General features: G+C 41.4%; 1 protein-coding gene across 4 annotated transcripts in view; it reads right to left on the minus strand.

Annotated features, from left to right (window-relative positions):
• The window catches only part of LOC126271991 (protein MTSS 2), a 310108-nt gene extending 292738 nt beyond the window's left edge, over nucleotides 1–17370 (minus strand). The window contains exon 1 of one of the 4 annotated variants that reach the window (XM_049974469.1): nucleotides 16840–17370. In XM_049974469.1, the coding sequence (XP_049830426.1) occupies nucleotides 16840–16911 (72 nt within the window). In that variant the 5' untranslated portion in view covers nucleotides 16912–17370. The remainder of the gene's footprint in view (nucleotides 1–16839) is intronic. The other 3 variants (XM_049974470.1, XM_049974472.1, XM_049974471.1) reach the window with 3 other exon arrangements.
• Between the last annotated feature and the right edge of the window lie 870 nt (nucleotides 17371–18240).

The raw sequence follows: 18240 nt of genomic DNA on the forward strand, positions 1-18240 counted from the left end.
TTAAGCATGTACACCAAAACCAAAATATCAGAAAATGCCACAAGAATATGAGAGAAAATAGGCCTATCGTCTTTCCATCACTTTGTTATTCAACATCGAAAGCAAACCAGTGTGAAACTAAACCAAATAGCGAATATGGAGGAAACTCCTCTGGCGTCTGACGTACCGAGTAACAAAACTGTCATGAAATGTGCTAAAACTGCAACTATAAAAACAAGTTGACAAGAATGGAATCCACTACACTATTGTCCTTTCATGATGTGCTGACGGTACTAAACTCAATCCAATGATCGTTTTCAAGCCAAAAACAATGCCAAAATCTTCTGAAATACGGCAGGCGGTGTTGTTCACGTACATGACAAGGGTTGTTGGATGGACGAGAAGGAAAGGTGCTACACTGAAGAGCTCTTGTGCTAAGTCAGTTTAGTCGTCAACTGAAAAATTCTGTTAAAAAGAAATTGAAACAGGGAAATACATTGATAGCTTGCTGTTATTCAGAGGACTTATTTCACAATTGCATCCTCTTAATGTATCGATAAATAAACCATTTAAAGTGTGTGTGACAGATGAAACCCAACATGAATTCACGCCGACCTACAATCAAACGAGTGTGTCTGTGGATGAAACGAAACAGTAGCGGTTCAGAGAGAAAAAAATATTATTATTGTATATTTCAAGAAGTGCGGTGTAAGTAACGCTCTCTCGATGGCGATGAAAACGATCTTATATGTGAAGAGAACGATGACTGCAAAAATGAAGTTCAGACGACATTTTCGGGGATTTTTAAGATCAGTTCGGTTTTATAAACAGATTTTTTGTCTGGCTTTTCAATCTAATAATAAAATGTTATTTTTACAAACTGCTTAAAATGTAAAGAGCGTCTTATAGTCCGTAAAATACGGTGGCTACTGTGGCCTGATCGGTGTTCACAATCTCAATACTAACTGAGGTGCTGATAATGGAGCAAGCACTTAGATTTTATATTGTGTAAATTATCTAGTCTAAATTTCATGAAATAGTTGTTGCATGTATAGTTCGGGCACATAAAATTCAGGTGTGATGGAGAAGGGCCGATGTATCAATTTTGAGACAGAATCCTGGTCCGGAAACGACCTACTCTAGAGTTATAAGATATACATTGCAACATAAAATTACTCTTGGTCTGCCGACGACGGTAAAAGAAGGCTTTTTTTTTTAAACTGTGTACCTGGCACACGGTGCTATATCCACAATCACTGTTCAATGTGGTGTCCGTCAACTTCCAAGTCAGGATGGCATCTTCGGATGAAGTCCAGTCATACGCCAGATCGAAATGCCTCCTAGTTGTTTGGACACTATTACATGCAGCGTGAATTCTTTACAGGATATAATGTTCAGCCTCGATAGGTGTGTGGTATGCAAAACTTTTCACGTGATCACACAAGAACTCATCAGGCGGGCAGAGTCATGTGAACGGGACGATATTGGAACAAGATCCATCTACGATGAGCTGGTCTCCGCCTTGCAGCGCTAGCAACTACGTACGTGATAAACGGATTTTTTATATCGTATAAACGGTTCTTAGGATCTGGTTTCCCTTCTAAACTTTCGACTCAATCGTTGGCAGACCACGGTTTGCTCTCTCAAAATTGGTACAGTTGCCTATATCAACTCAAACTTTAAATCACCACGGGATTCCTATTTCAGCGAGCGCTCTCAGTTTAACGCAGAGGAAACCTGTTGTCAGTACCTTATCTCTCAAACGACGCACTCTAATTTACCTCCAACGTGGGGAAAATTGAAACGTCACTATACTTTTTATATTCATCCTGATGAAAAGTAACATTAAGATCGGTCAATCGCCGCATTTTCTGCTTACGACCTCCAATCTACACTAGGACAGCTGGAAGCTAACTTTATGAGACTACCACAGACTGTTCGAACCGACACTCACATTCCTCAAATTTCACAAAAAAAATGTGTTCTGACATGCGCATTCGCTGGGATGACGGATCATCTGAATTTCTGACCTTGGCATGTTATCTATGGCTTTCAGACAGCCCGCCAATATGAAAACAATGTGAAATAAGGTGATTTCTTGTTGCAGCGTTTCCCTAGTCGAAAGGGGTCAAAAACGATTGAGTGACAGTTGGAGAATCTCTAAGTACTTTTGAAATGTAGGTATGCTGGAAGAAATAGCGGATGCAATGAAGGTCTTGCGAACAATCCGCAACCTCGGCATTGACTATCTCCTCGAGTGATACTGTTCTCGATTGTAGATCACTCTTTGCGCGTTGAATGGACTGTCTAGAGAGAAGGTTCCATCCCATACTACCGAGGTTGCTTCCGTCTGCACCTCCCCAACCAACACTTTAGTTTTCATTACCTGTGAGCCGTGGTTCGCCTTCAAAGGACGGCTCCAGCGTATTACCTCCAACTATCATTCTAACCATAGAAGACAATGAATTTTAGGAGTGTGGCTGGTGAGACAAGAATGATCCGTCGGACGCCAAAGGGTTTGATGGTAGAGCTCACCAGAAAGTTCGCAATCACAACAGTGGACTTCATCACTAGGTATTACGGGATTAAATGCCAGGACACACTGATGTACTTGGAAAATTAATACTTAGACCAAACAAAAATCCAGGTCGAGACTGGAGGGAGTAATATATTTAGGGAATTACAAATTATTTGCCAGATAAGGACTGGAATACGTATTTACCATATATCGTGAGCAATAGCCTTAATCCTTGAATAGGAGATAGTTTCTAGTGTAGCCCCGTATCACCGACTACGTGTAATTTTACCAGTAACAAAACCACTTTCCTTGCCGTGAGCAGCATCGCCGCCACGTAAAATGAATACCGGGTTCGAATCTGGTGCGAGTTTAAAATGCACTGTCCCTATTCGTCTTATCTCACTGGAAGAGCGAACAATGGCTGACATCATGTAAGTATTACAAACTGAACCACTGATGGCTATACCGAAGCCATTTCTACAATATTATTATAGAATCGAACCCCCTTTCCTACCATCTGACCAGAGTATATTACCGCGAGTGCCTTCTACGAAGTCTTTTTTCCGAATTTCGTTTAATAAGCTGACTTACCTTCAAACGCAAGGGCTAAACCGTACTTTTAAGCCTGGAAGGAGCTAGACAGAACTTTCACACAAAACGTATGAGCGTTTTCACCGACACGGTGTTTAAATTTTCGGAATTAATACTACGGAATATCAATAATGTGAATTTGCATATGTCGCTTCATTTGGACAAACCTAACCAGCCTAAAAGACAATGGTAGATTTAAAGGAACAAACTGTGACAGTTTAGTATTTGTGTGTTGACTCGCGTTGCTCAATACCCTTAGGCCCGCCGCACGCGGAGCGACTCAAATTAAACCGGTTCCCGATGTAAGTTGGTAATCGGTAGACTGCGAATCACTTACTGCAGAGTGACTCACCAGTAGATCGCTTGCAACGCGCTGCCAATCAGTTGCCAGCGACTGAGTCCGCGTTGCGTCGTGTGCTCTAACATAGCAGTGTATTGGTTTAATTTAAAACGAACAAGCTGGTTGAGAATACTAAGTTTGTATCGGAACTGGAAAAAATATCCCGTTTTATATAACAAGCTTCCAGGCTACTGCAGGAGTGATTTAACGGAGAAAGCGTTGAGTAAAGGGGGAAAATTCACGTGGCATGCATGTACTACAATGTGTAAAATAAGATATCCCGTGCGTCCATGGGAGCAAATACACAAAAAATTTAAATCATATCGGGAGTACTGTTTTGTGACTAACAGCCTGTTAAGTACTGTAAAATTACAGTAAAGTGGAAACAAACAGTATACACGGCGGGAAAACGAAAGACAAGTCACGAATCTCAGATACGCGTAAACAAAACTGCGATCACTTATTATTTTAAGAGCACATACCACTATCACTACGTTTTTGTGTATGTAAATCTCATGAGACTTGGGTTTTTGAAAATAAGAGTATCTTCGTGAGATGGAAGAAATCGACTGTAGCACTAAGTCTTTCTGTAGAAAGCTGTGAGTTTCAAATCTGTGTCAACTCCTTAGCACCTATATGTAGCTTGCATTTTTTAACGTTCAGATGAATAAAGGATTTTTCTGTTTTCTCAGTCTGTCAAATAACACAGAAACATGTCTTCCTTTAGTAACAATAGGATCCTCGGATGTGACAATATTCCTTTTCTCCATGCTCGCACACAGCAACTTGCAGGTTCTCATTTCTTAGTTGCGCCGTGTGCAGAATTGGCTTGACAGGTAGTCAGCAACCAGTTGCCGACTTAGATCGCATGCCCGTTGCATTCCTTTTCAGTCATTTCATGTGCCGACGGCGCTTGTGGAGCTGTCATGCCTTCACAGAAACCGCCAAAAATTGGTCTCTTCCGGCAGCGGTTTAGGGAAGACAAGGTTCACAACAGAAGAATGAGTAATTTTTGTCGAGCCAGTCAAAAACAAGTAAACAAATTATTTTTAATCAATTTATCTACCAATCGTCTTGTTAGTCTTCTTTCTTCGCTTTTCATATAGAAATATAAAATTAATTTACTGAGATATATACGCGATTCAATTGAATTTGACATTTTACATGATCACGTTCTTATTTGTTAATTTCCACATATCCTTCTAAACCACTTAACCGGTTTCAACCACACTTACAACAAATGTCCCTTACTGCCGGGCAATAGTCTAGGGTTAAGAAACACGTAAAACAGTTCCCGAGATACGACATCATAAACACTGACATTCATAGAAAACTGCAGCATCATGCATGACGTTTAAATTTATTACTGCTTTGCTACTATTCGCAACAAATACCGATGAATACATCACTTTACGCTACATAGTAAGTTCATTAAAATAGTACAAAAAGAACAAAACTACAAGACCGAACTGGTACAAACGGACCGAAAAAGACCTGAGAGAATTAGGGTCTCCAAATCTACATGATAGAAATGAAATAAGAAAAATCACAAACACATGGTTTGAGGAAGAAGAGAGAAAAACTAACCGATATACGTGGTCTACGCAACGAAAGTTAGCCCATTCGTTGTTTATGAAGGAATACTGGGCGAAAAGAAAGGCCAACAAATGTTGATTACGCGTGGTCCTAAGTGATCCATCCGCGAAGAAGTAGTACAAAAAGAGAAAATTGTAGCACAGGTAAGTATATCTACTTTGGCGCATTTTTCCTAGTGCCGTTACAAGCCTAAATCGTATGCTTGAAACTAGAGAGGGCATTTTATAAAATGCCTATAATTCCGGGCCCTAATCGCGACACGTCTAGTTTTCTTACGATATTTACTGAGCACATCATTATATATCTACCCGATTCTTCCTTTCATAATCATCTGATTTTGCTTCTCCACAACACAACCTAAGCTATATTTTTTTTCTTTTTCTGTACTTATATTGTACATGTACACTGTACTGTACGTTTGTATGGCAAAAACCCTTACATACTAGCAATGTAAGGTATTTAGATATTCATATAACTGCAGGCATGCGTGGAAAACAGGCTAATCCTCAAATGTAAAAGCGTAGGAACAAGTGTTGCCATCTAAGACACAGCTATCTCACACTGGTGGTTGTATACGAGGGGTAGTCAAACCACTTTTACCTGTCGTCCACTTCTCTAGCAAAATTTTCTAACTACCCACTCTTTCCTCACAAGAGAAACTGCCCGTAGCACCTTCCTCAGATTTAATGGTAAGATGGGCCAGTGGATAGGCCGTCAAAAACTGAACCCAGATGTACCATGAGAACAGGAAGGAAGTGTAGTGAACTGTGAAAGAAGCTAAACAGAAACAGTGAACGGTTCAATCTCCAAGAGGGAGACACGTGTTCAAATTTCCTTCGTACTCATTTTACCCCCTCAAAAAATGAACTGTCCATACGGTCAGTGACGTGTCTGTTAGCAAGATTCAAATACGTGTCCATGTCTTATTGTAACGTTAGTTTTTACATTTGAGGGTTACCCAGTTTTTCCGTGCATTTGATTGCATTTGCATTGTCAGTTTCACATTCCAGTAGAAAATGGTTTCCAAGTAAAAACAGATACCGATCGTGGGATAAAGTAAATTAGTTACTAGTAAATGGAGCGGTTATCTCAGAATCCCTCTCAGGAGACACTGCCTTAGAGTAGCTATGTCCGTGCGGGCGAGAGGGTTTGCGAGCGTGCTCCAGGGAAGCAGAGGGTCATACCGGCGTTAGCGTAGCTACCGGCAGGGCCTCTGCAGAGGCTCCAGACAGTGTTTCTCATAACGCCCTTCTTCCCTCTTATCCTACCCTGTTTCCCATCTCTTGTCTTCGCATAGGGGGAGTTCGTTAGCAATGGCATACCATCCGCATAGGAGAGGGATAAATCCAAACTGAAACCCGGAATTGGCACTTCCATTAGGTGCAAGTACGGTCCAACCGGAAGTGAGCGGCAATTGCCTGGAACCAACCTGACTCCGAACGTCGCGTATTTTCGCTCTTGTGGAACCAGTCAGCTAGGCCGAGAGGGTGGCACGAGTAATGGGCAAGCCCGCCGTCGGCGCAGTAGAATCCACGGGGAGGACACGCCATCCATGTGAAAACACGGATAGCGGCAGTTACCGGTCATAAGCTCGCTTTAACGGGCGCCAGGGGTCGTTATTGACAGTGCGAGGGTCCATCGTAGGTAGACTGGCCAGTCACCGCCCGCTTCAAGCTTGGCAGCCCCCAGTCAGTCACGTACTGGCCCGTCCTGGTGCAGATTGTTCCATTGGGTGTATGGAACACTAGCACTGCTAGAAGTCATCACCATAATATCGCTGGTACAAAATAGATATATCCCTCAATTCAACAAAACTATTTTTTTTTTAAACGAAACCACATTACTTCGCGCTTATGCCTACTCACCGTTTAAATGTTTCAGTTTCGGCCGCAAAAACGAGGCAAACAAAGAACACATATGCAATATTACTGCCCACAGTTTCCTCTTTACATTGAAGGAAAACTAAGAATGGCTAAGAATGTGCTCAACACTCGACTAATGTAAATCATACTCTCCAGTTCGAAATGAAGAAAAGTTTCAACGACACTGTGTTTCCCGCCAGCAGACGATGCACCACCATCTGAAGTGTTTCCAGCACTGACAACTTCCACACAAATCTCCATCAGAATGGAGATCCCATGGAGAAACATTCAACAGTTTTTATTTCGGTTTAAGTACTGGACGAAGTCCATTCTGTATAGATATTGTATCGTATTGAAACTGTTCTACGCTTAATACGGTACTTTAGTGCCTCTATACGATCAGGCTCTAATATCTTCCTCCTGATAAATTAAGAACTAAACATGACAGTCCCAATGCGTTACCCACAGACTGTAGCCTTACATTCTGACCCCGTCTTTGTCGCAGTTTTTAGTATCAAACATCTAACAACCAAACTTTTTCCATTACACACAGTATGGTGATAAATCTGAACATTTCAAATTAACTTAGTTTGTTCCGTGCGTAAGGTTATATTTGCACCTATAGCCCCACAAGCTTCAGGGCCGTCAGAATCCTCAAAGCGAAGAGAACACACACTGACTGCACCTCATTCTGAAGCCATTCACAGAATTTCTTGATATTTAACAGTCGTTCAACAGTTATTTTTCTGGGCTGTCGATTTATCTAATGGAAAAATGGTGTACCCACAAGAGTATTTCTCACGGTACCAATACACGTGTACCATGAAAGTCCCACACCTGTTCTGTAGCCTACTATTCGGCTTAATCGAGAACACAGACGACAGCAAAGAAAATGTGTTAATGCCCGATATCATCCAACTGTTTCCGGCTGTAACTGGTGGCAATTTCTCTACTGTACAGCGTGAAACTTTACAATATTCGTGAGGTAACACTGCGTCTCTAACCAGAATCCCTTTGTTAGCTGAGAATACACTACCGATGGAAGTATCCGAGGAAACTTCCTAGACCGAGCTCCAATGCCATACCGCTGGACTAGCACCTTTTGTCATTTTAACACCTAAAATCTTACCATTCTGATCGATATTAGGATGTTGGGAGTGCGTTACTGAATTGCTTAGTCTGCTAACTACCAATTTACCAACTCTGATCGAGACCTCGCAACACGTGCCAGTTGGTTAAAGATATTAGTTTAATCGCTTCTGCGGCAGTTACCGGTCATGACGGTAATTATACACATATCTGTAACGGCCCCAGGCGAACACACGAGTTGAGCAACCTTTAACTTCGATATTAGTAAATTGTAACGATGTTACATTCTTGCAGGCTAAGATTCCGCTCTCTCGCATTCTGGTTGTTTCACAACATGGGTTGTTAAAACTTTTTTGCCTATCGTCCACATGTCTATCTCTGTCAGCAGCAAAATTTTCTAACTTCCCACTTGTTCCTCACAAGGGAAGCTCCCCATGCCCCCCCCCCCCCTCACCTCCCCCCACTCCCTCAGATTTAGTGGTAAGATGGCCCTGTGAATAGTCCGTCAAAAACTGACCACAGATCAAGCATGGAAACAGAAACAAGGCGTAATAAAGTGCGAAAAAAGAAGCAAAATAGAAACAGTGAAAGGTTCAAACTCAAGGTGTGCCACATCGAGGAAAGATGAACAGTCACAGTGTTGGACTGCGCTGTATCTCACTTTTTTTCTTTCACAAAATTATGAACTGTCCATCCGGTCACTGACACGCGTGTCTTCGCTATATTCAAATTTGTGTTTGCAAGACTAAGATGTAAGGATGGGACCTACAGGCGTAAGCACCTCTTACTTATTCTACCCAAGTGCCACATGTTTTGACTCTTGCGTCCCGTTTTTGGGAAATTTGTTTCGAAATCCTTTGTTGTAACACAGTTCAAACATTTTTTCATTTCTTTGAGAGGTCTATGCAGCGTCTCCCCTGCTCTCTCATTTCCTTGTGGCGGTAATGTATTCTTACCTCATGGCTCATATTCTATAATCAATGTATAGTACGATAATTGCCAAGACAACAGGAGAACAGGCATTTCAATGAACGGACGGAAAGTTCATAATTTTGTGAATATTTATAACATGTATGTGGCACGAGGGAGTTTCGAACAAGGATCTCCCACTTGGCGATCCAACACCGTGACCACAGAACTACGGCATGGCTGTTCAACTTTGCCCAATGTTGAACATCTTGGGCTTGGAGCGTTCAAAGTTTCTATTTTGCTTCTTTTTCACAGTTCGGTACACCTTCCCGTTTTCATGCTTGATCTGTCGAGCTATCCACTGCGCCAAAATACTACGAAGTGGGGGCGGGGTAGGCGCCTTGTCAGTAATGGCGATTTATAAAGCAGAGAAGCAACTTCACAAAATTTATAAAGCACAGTTAAGGCAACAAAGCATGTAACAATTACTACGTAGTTAAAATTTTATGAAAACTTTATTAAAATGTTTTCGAAGCTCTTACCGCCTCTACTGCCAGCCATGAGAACAGGGACACCCAGTAGTGAACGGTAGGCACCTGGCTGACCATTTTTTTTTAGACGGACACATCTGTTCTAACACTAGGCGATATCTTAGTATTGCGGAGAATCACTTACCGCCCTTTAGATAAACCTGTGGACTGCATAAACGTTCTATTTATCACGAATTAAATGGAGTTCTGTAGTGCTAAGGTTTTAGCAGAACGTGCAAAGGGCAGAGACTGGCCGCATGTTTCCCCGCTGTTAAGACGGCAACGACCACGAGACGAAACTTTTGATCTCCACCGATGACCGATTGTCTCCATGCAGAATAGGAATCCAGAGCATGCGAAAAAGAGAAACATGAGATATGCGATTTCTCCAATACGTGTCGAAAAAATGTACTTTGGTTCTGATTTTACTCCGAGGTGTAGGTGGCTGGAAGAGCTAGCCCCTAAATTAAAAGAAGGCTAAAGCATGCTCCCTCCAGCCCATAGCAAAGCCCCAACAGAGTCGTGAGCAAACTTCAGACTAAGGACAGCTTGGCTCCAACCTCTCCGCTATTTACGCGAATTCAGATGCACATCAATCTAACTCACAGCTGTTTCGCTTCAGACATAACAACTGGATATTATGTAAATGGAAACATCCTCTCAGACTTATGTCAGTGTTCGCATTTACTCGCCAACACCAGAGTGCATCGACTCTCAATATATGTCCTTCCTGGACGGGAATGTACATACTGTAACGTACACGTGAAGGTTGTGACGAAGATAACGACACATGGAAGTCTGGGTCTGGCCATTATTCGTATACGGATAGCCGAAGCAATTAAGGAGATTGCCCGGATAAGCCGGGAAATCCGGTTTCCAGTCGTTCGCGTCCGGCCCAAGTTTCCACGGTCTTCGTTCCAATATACAACCAAAGGTGGTTCATATTCACAGCTGTGAAATCATTTCCTGTGTACTATGCGAAACTGTCAATGCGAGCACCGTCAATACATGTTCAAATTTTTCCTCGTGTGCTACTACGTAATTACCTCGTGTTACGAAATCGCAGAAAATCTACCTGCCTCGGAAAAAAAACCTTGCAGCAGGAATAAATGCTTTCTGAAATTTAAAACTTCTAGCAGGGTGTTATCCCATTATTATTTTTATTTCGTTGTATGTTTGGAGTGTAATTATTCTTTCGAAGAAGTGTCTCAATTTCAAGAGAGGAAATAAAACAATTTTAAAAACGCAAGCAAAAACTTTGGTTTCATAATGAGTCGCCAGTTCTTACACAGCCCGGCACCCTTCAATTACTTGATTCACCTGGCGTAGGGAACAGTCGAAACGTCATAACATTCGGGCGAAGCAGCGCGTTAGTTATGTTACTCGAAACCGTGGACTAAACCAAGCATGGAGGTCCCCTCCATATTTTTTTCCGCCAATGCTCCTCGTCATAAGTTTAAGTAGCGCCTGGTTCAATGCTTCTACCCATGGGGGATGACAGAACAATTTCTCTCAGGGAGCACAGCTTGCTTTCAACGGAGTGGAATCAGGAAGCAGCCAATCAGGAAACACTTGTCACACGGCGGTCTCTCGTGTGGGTCGCGACGAACAGCTGCTGTGGCCACTTGCCCGCCGTTCAGGGCTAGCAAGGCGCCATTAATTCGGCCGTTGACCGTCCCGCTTGGACACCCACGCTACAAGTTCAGTAGCAGCGGGTGCCAAGGCATACCGGTAGCAGGCGTACGGGACGTGACAGTTAAGCCCCGTCCCCCACACTAGTGGAGACTTGAGTTGTCAAAGTGAAATTCAATTTATCTATCGACCTCACGTATCTTTTCGGTTTTCACCTTTATGACCGCCTCCCGATTTTTCACGTACAATGAGCGTTGCGTGTTTCCGATGGTCCACTGCGCTTTCGTACACATCTCTACGCCACAAAAAAAAAGCTTGTTATTCAACGACACGCGCCCGTTGAGACAGTCTGCACCGCTATCTTCAGATGACTGTGCAATAGGCTGTTACGTAATTGAAACACTTCCTATTATGTTGGGTAACGAATGACAAATGCCACAAATTTTGCTAAATTTTTAATGAATGTGCGTGTCAACAAACATTCAACATCGCAGTACTCCCCAACTGTGGTTGTATTCTCTGTGTCGTTGACGAATTGAAAATCTGGTAGAAGTCGACCTCGGGGAAGATCAGTTTGGATTCCGCAGAAATGTTGGAACACGTGACTTAGTACAAAGATTAAGGAAAGGCAAACCTACGCTTCTAGCATTTGTAGACTTTTGACAATGTTGACTGGAATACTCTCTTTCAAATTCTGAAGGTGGCAGGGGTAAAATACAGGGAGCAAAAGGCTACTTACAATTTGTATAGAAAGCAGATGGCAGTTATAAGAGTCGAGGGACATGAAAGGGAAGCAGTGGTTGGGAAGGGAGTGAGACAGGGTTGTAGCCTCTCCCCGAAGCTATTCGACCTGTATATTGAGCAAGCAGTAAACGAAACAAGAGAAAAATTTGGAGTAGGTATTAAAATCCATGGAGAAGAAATAAAAACTGAGATACACCGATGACATTGTAATTGTTAGAGACAGCAATGGACTTGGAAGAGCAGTTCAAGGGAATGAACAGTGTCTTGAAAGCAGGAAATAAGATGGACATCAACAAAAGCAGAACGAGGATAATGGAATGTAGTCGAATTAAGTTGGGTGATGCTGAGGGAATTAGATTAGGCAATTAGACACTTAAAATAGTAAAGGCCTTTTGCTATTTGGGGAGCAAAATAACTGATGATGGTCGAAGTAGAGAGGATATAAAATGCAGACTGGCAATGGCAAGGAAAGCGTTTCTAAAGAAGAGAAATTCGTTAACATTGAGTATAGATTTAAGTGTCAGGAAGTCGTTTCTGAAAGTGTTTGTATGGAGTGTAGCAATGTATGGAAGTGAAACATGGACGATAAATAGCTTAGACAAGAAGAGAATAGAAACTTTCGAAATGTGGTGCTACACAAGAATGCTGAAGATTAGATGGGTAGATCACATAACTAATGAGGAGATATTGGATAGAATTGGGGAGAAGAGGAGTTTGTTGCACAACTTGACTAGAAGAAGGAATCGGTTGGTAGGACATGTTTTGAGGCATCAAGGGATCACCAATTTAGTACTGGAGGGTAAAAATCGTAGAGGGAGTCGAAACCACTAAGCAGATTCAGAAGGATGTAGGTTGCTGTAGGTACTGTGAGATGAAGCTTGCACAGGATAGAGTAGCATGGAGAGGTGCATCAAACCAGTCTCAGGACTGAAAAACAACAACGGCATACGTTTTCGCTTTGTCAGTAGACGCTTAATTGTTCCTCCAAGTGAAGAATTGTACCAAGGTTAATACACAGTGTGGTACTCTACAGTGAGTCAACATCGCAACATAGTTTTACCACCATTCCTCGTCGCGTATGTTGTTAAGCTCTCACACAATTTGTCTTCCCCATCTTCTGCAGGCGCCGACAAACAAGAAGGTACATGAGCATCGAGTGGAATCTAAGCACCAAACTGCGGCATCCCGCTCTGTGAAACCCCTCTCTTGTCACCTGACTGGATACCGTCAACTAATGAGTTCAACATTCGGCTCTTGAAATCATGCACGCGTCGTAACAATGTGATCTCAATGAATCCCTAGCAAAATAAGCTAAGCTTTATTGTCCAACAGTAAACATGTCTTCTCAAGTTCCCGTGGGTGAAGAGAGAATCTCTCGAAGGCGTCTCAGGAGCACTGCAAAATTATAACACGGCCGTGTGCAATTAAGGCTCAAAGTTAGCAAACCTAATCCAAGAAACTGACAGGCCCAATCTCAAAAGCAAAATTAAGCTCTCTCTATCTTTCAAATTAAACACAGGTGTCACGAAGGCGATTTACACTATTTTGAACTGTGTCGTGAAGAACACTAAGAATTTATAATGAAAAATCGAAAAGATCCAAAGTATTTCCCCTCACGTTACAGTGAAAGAACAATGGTGTTGCATTGCCTATCATCTGCGAATGATCACGTCACAGTAACTGAAAGGCTGACAGACCCCACCAGTGAAAGTCAATTTTTTTGGAAGAGAGTCAGTATGGTAGGCTTAAGAATCCCTGCAGAGAAAGAAATTACAACACACGCAAAAAAGTGCTACAAAATATTTAAACATCAGACAGTGAGCAAACAAAAAAATAAAAGTTTCAAGAACGGGGAAGGAAATCGTACTTACCCTTTCAGAGCAACCATACCGGCATTTGCTTGGAACGATTTGCAGAAAACCTAAATCAGGTTGACCGAGCGCGTATTTACTCTGTAGTTCTCCGGAAAGCAAGTCCAATGTGCTAATCAAAGCACTATATTCCCTCGTGATAGTTGGGGATAGACTAATGACGAAAACGTAGGAAACATCTACTTCATAGTAAAGGATACACAAGATGAAAAAGGCGTGCGGTAAAACTGAAAATAACTTGACCAAATGTACGATCTAAAAGCTTAAAGACAACAGTGGCAAAACCAGAAGGCCAGTATTTTGGTGAATGTCTAGAATTAAATTATGAACTCAACTATGAGAAAGAAAGTGTACGAAAAATATCAAGTTCTTAGAAAAAATGCAACATTTTGTAAATTAAGAAGTGACGAATAAATTTATCAGAATATAAAAACGAATCACAAACAATATGGAAGAGGAGATTCATTTTGGACATATTTACAGAATGGATGACAGTAGATACACGAAGTAGATGTTCACACATCTTAGCTCAAAGAAATTAACAGTTACCTAGATCCAAGAAGCTGGTCAAGACTTGGAAAGTAATAACGTAAAAAGTAATTGAAAGTGATTTCTTGCGGAAAACTTAAAATGAAATTGTTCCATAAAAGGAGAACGACAAAGGATTGAGAATTTAAATTGGGATGTGGCTTCCAAATGGCCCAAGCGTAGGCAGAGGAAAACTAGTCCATAATTCATAACCTGCACCGTGAATGGGAAGTCTTATGGCCATGATATTTGACGGAGAATAGTATCCTCACACGTTACTGGGTTTTATACGCCCAACAGAAGGGCGCAGACCATTTTCCGGCCGGACAAGTTGAGAATACACAAATGCGGAAGGGCATAATCGTGTGCTGATTTAAGGGGGAATGATGTGTGGACAGAGACTCTTGATAAACTGGATGAATTTTTAGTTTTGGAATTAGACTAGACCTGTTGGAAAACACACGCCTTGGACGCTAACCTTCAATGATGCCTTATTGCCGTATTAAAATGACAAGTCGAACATCAAGCCAAAATGTGTAGTAAATAAAAAACAAACCCATTCCATGAAATAGAAAAATACTGCTTCACTCAAGGCAGAGCACCTGAATAGCATTTATAAAGGACGTTAAGACGGTGCATGTGGTCGGTTCTATGCCTATTTTCCACTGAGATCAAGAATCTAACTCTTCAACCGTACCTACAGTCCTTTCCACTTTTTCTCTTACCCATGAAGTACGCTTACAGTATCCTTTCCAATTATGGGCTCGATCTTAGAATGGAAGATCCGAAGTTTGGAAACTCAATTTTGAGTAAACTGCATCTTCCAACTCTTCATGTACACCTCAAATACGCAGTCTTTGAAAGGGCACAGACGATTTCCATTGTCACCCGAGCTTGACCGTCTCCAAAGACTCCGTTGTCAACCGGTCAAACATTGATATCCTTTTCCTAATGAACAACGCCGTTTTCCATTTCTCTCTTCAGCTTTTGCTGCTCTACAATGAATAATTGGAGAACTATAACATTTCGAAGTTTGTTAATTAACATGGTTGCTTGAACAGGTTCGACAGCAAGTGACATGTGTAATTGGGAGGCAAGCAGAATCATCTACAGGCAGACATCCCTCTTACTTTCTGCGACGAAATTTTTCGCCTCAGAGTAAATTCTACAGGAAAAAATTTGGAACAAGCGCAACACTTACTACCTCGGCAACCAAATGCATACACAAAAATCAAATTGTCTATTTGATGCTTTGCAACACAGTTCGGTGTAATCAGAATGGCTGCACCCTTGGCGCTCTACGTTTATTGCAATGAGAATGCATTGAGTTCACAATGAATAGCAAGTCGTATATGTAATCTAAGGAAAATCTAGGCTCCTGCATAGCCTATTTGGACAAAATCTAACTGGAAGTGATTGATCTGGGAAACTTGCAAATCTGCAAAAGTCACGGTCATTGCTGATCAAAACTTTCAAGCCTGAAATAATTAAGTCAGTCAGATTGATTCTACGCTGCATGTCTAAGCAGACAGCCAAACAGTATCAAAATACAGCAATCGCACAAATTTTTCACACACACTTAAAATTTAAAATGAATTCTCATTTCGCAATATTTTAATATGCTGCCAGAAGCGCGTACCAAATGCACGCTATACAGTTCTGTAGCTTACACAGTTGCACATTTAGAGGCTAGTAATTACAAAAATAAGAGATAGTTGTAAAATTTGAATGCATTTCGAAAGGTAGAAAGTATCGCAGGAGTGTGCACCGATAATCACTTGCCGCACGTCAGATATTTTTAGTATGTCAGTCCTTTTAAGACGACATGAATGCCTTTTAAACACGGGCGGCCGTGGCAACTTCAACAATGTGCGACTTTAAAATATACATATTCGGCAACATCACATCTACCCATCAGTATGTGCCTGTTACATATTCGGCAACAAATCCAGCAGTTCTGACTGACCACGTATTTGACGTAAACAGTGTTCCAACATGCAGATTAAGTCCAGAGCACTGCAGCTCAGTTTAATAAATGCCAGTCCCACTGAAAGAGTGGGTGGCTGTAAACAAAATTCGCAAACTGGGCCAATACAGACGTAAGGGCCTGCTTGAGCACTCCGGCTGAGCTTTGAAAGTCATCCACCAATTTGTATCCTTCAAAGATGCGATCGATAAATCTTAACGCCACGCCATTAACAAACAAAGCTCAGAGTACTCTATGTACAAGTCTGCTGCGCATTGTAGCGAACATACTTTCCAACAATCTAAGTAAATCTCTAGGCTGCAAACTATCATAGTAACAAGCATAAAAAAGATTTACCACTTAACGCAGTAACAGCCATTTTCATGTTCAATTTAATAAGCGCATCAACTTCACTGAAGTAATTCTAAATACCAAATACGTTCCTCTGACAACTGCCATCTAGGTTTACAACATCTGAAAACACACACACACACACACACACACACACACACACACACACACACAGTAACTATGCCCACTAGTATTTAAATCGCCTGTGTGCTAAAAGCAAAAAGCTGGCAAAATCAAAACAAGCACCTACATTAAACCCAGTTCAGTTTCTAAAAACTGAACTCCAAAATTAAGGTTTTTAGATAGAAAATAATGTTTGATAGTTTTATTTACCTTCATATCGTTGATTATCTGTTGAAATAGTCCTCCCAAAGCGCTGCATTCTCTTTCAATGTTTCCTTCCATTTTGATCTGCTTTGCGCTCACTGCCTCTTTCTTTCGCTATACAAATTACTCTGACACTGTGTTGTCAACTGACATATATTCGAGCACTGTTTTCATGTACATTATGAGTATGAGAGTACTGTATGACGATGACAACTGTGTACAAACAGAACTTCACCAAACACATTTACTCGCATTCCACCAAAATTATATTAACTGAATATATAGATAGTACAATAAATTTCAAAAAGATTCGGTTTAGTCCGTATGAAAATGCTGATTCGCAATCGTTTAAATCGCCGCTGTCGTCCAGCTTCACAGACCACTCGATCGAAACTCACCACCTCTACGACTACACACACTAGGTCTTCCAATCATTATCCTCAGTGCACTCTCGGCGTTCTGATTGGCGAATGCTAGCTTGTAAGCAAACCAACGACACAACGCAGAATGCCCCCTAGCCGCACCTCGGCGAACTACAATCCATTGAATATAGCATCTCTGCATGGAGAAGAGTTAGTTTCGAGATATCGCACGATCGTACTGGCCGACCTTACACCTACAATCGACTTTACACAAGTCGAGACAAGTGGCAACGCTGCGGAGACGTACTACCGATACAGTACTGCGGTGAGGGAAATACGAATTGTGATCGTTTTTACTTTAATTGTAAGATGTGCGTCGCTTGCTAAAATATCCCCGTGGACGTAATAAACCGCCGATCTGCATGTGAAGGCGAGTTTTCCTTCTAATTTGTATTATAGAACCACTACGCTATTAAAAGATGTTAGTAGATGTTTGTGTGCAACTTATGGTATTATTATTAATCACATAACATATTTCAAGTGCCATCCAAATACATTGACACAGTATGTGCGAATAGTTGTTGTTACAAAAGTGATGGCAGCTACACTGCGGTTTTCCGATACAGACACGATGGAAGCAATTGGGGGAAGAAGCCGAATAATTTCTAAGAGATTCCGTAGCGTCAGTGAAAGATTTTAAAGAAGAAGGCATTAATAATTATTAATATTTTTCAAGATTTGCAAGTAAATGGGCAGAGAGTCCAATAACTCGACGAAATTTACCTCAAACTGCGATTTCAAGAATATTCCCCAATCTTCCATATTATTTAATTAAACCAACAAAAACCTTAGTCTGGGAAATATCGCAATGAAAGAATACGGAAGTGAGAACAAGATATTTGTAAGAGAAATGACTGGTTTGCAAAATATGTAATTAAAAGCTTTACCGACGTGTGTGAAACTGTACCTAAGATTGTTCGAAGTCACACGTTGTGCCACAGTGTACTAAAAGATTCATTGTGTTCATAAGGTTTTCAGCGGAAGA

Source organism: Schistocerca gregaria, chromosome 5 (genome assembly GCF_023897955.1).
Source record: "Schistocerca gregaria isolate iqSchGreg1 chromosome 5, iqSchGreg1.2, whole genome shotgun sequence".
Lineage (NCBI taxonomy): Eukaryota > Metazoa > Arthropoda > Insecta > Orthoptera > Acrididae > Schistocerca > Schistocerca gregaria.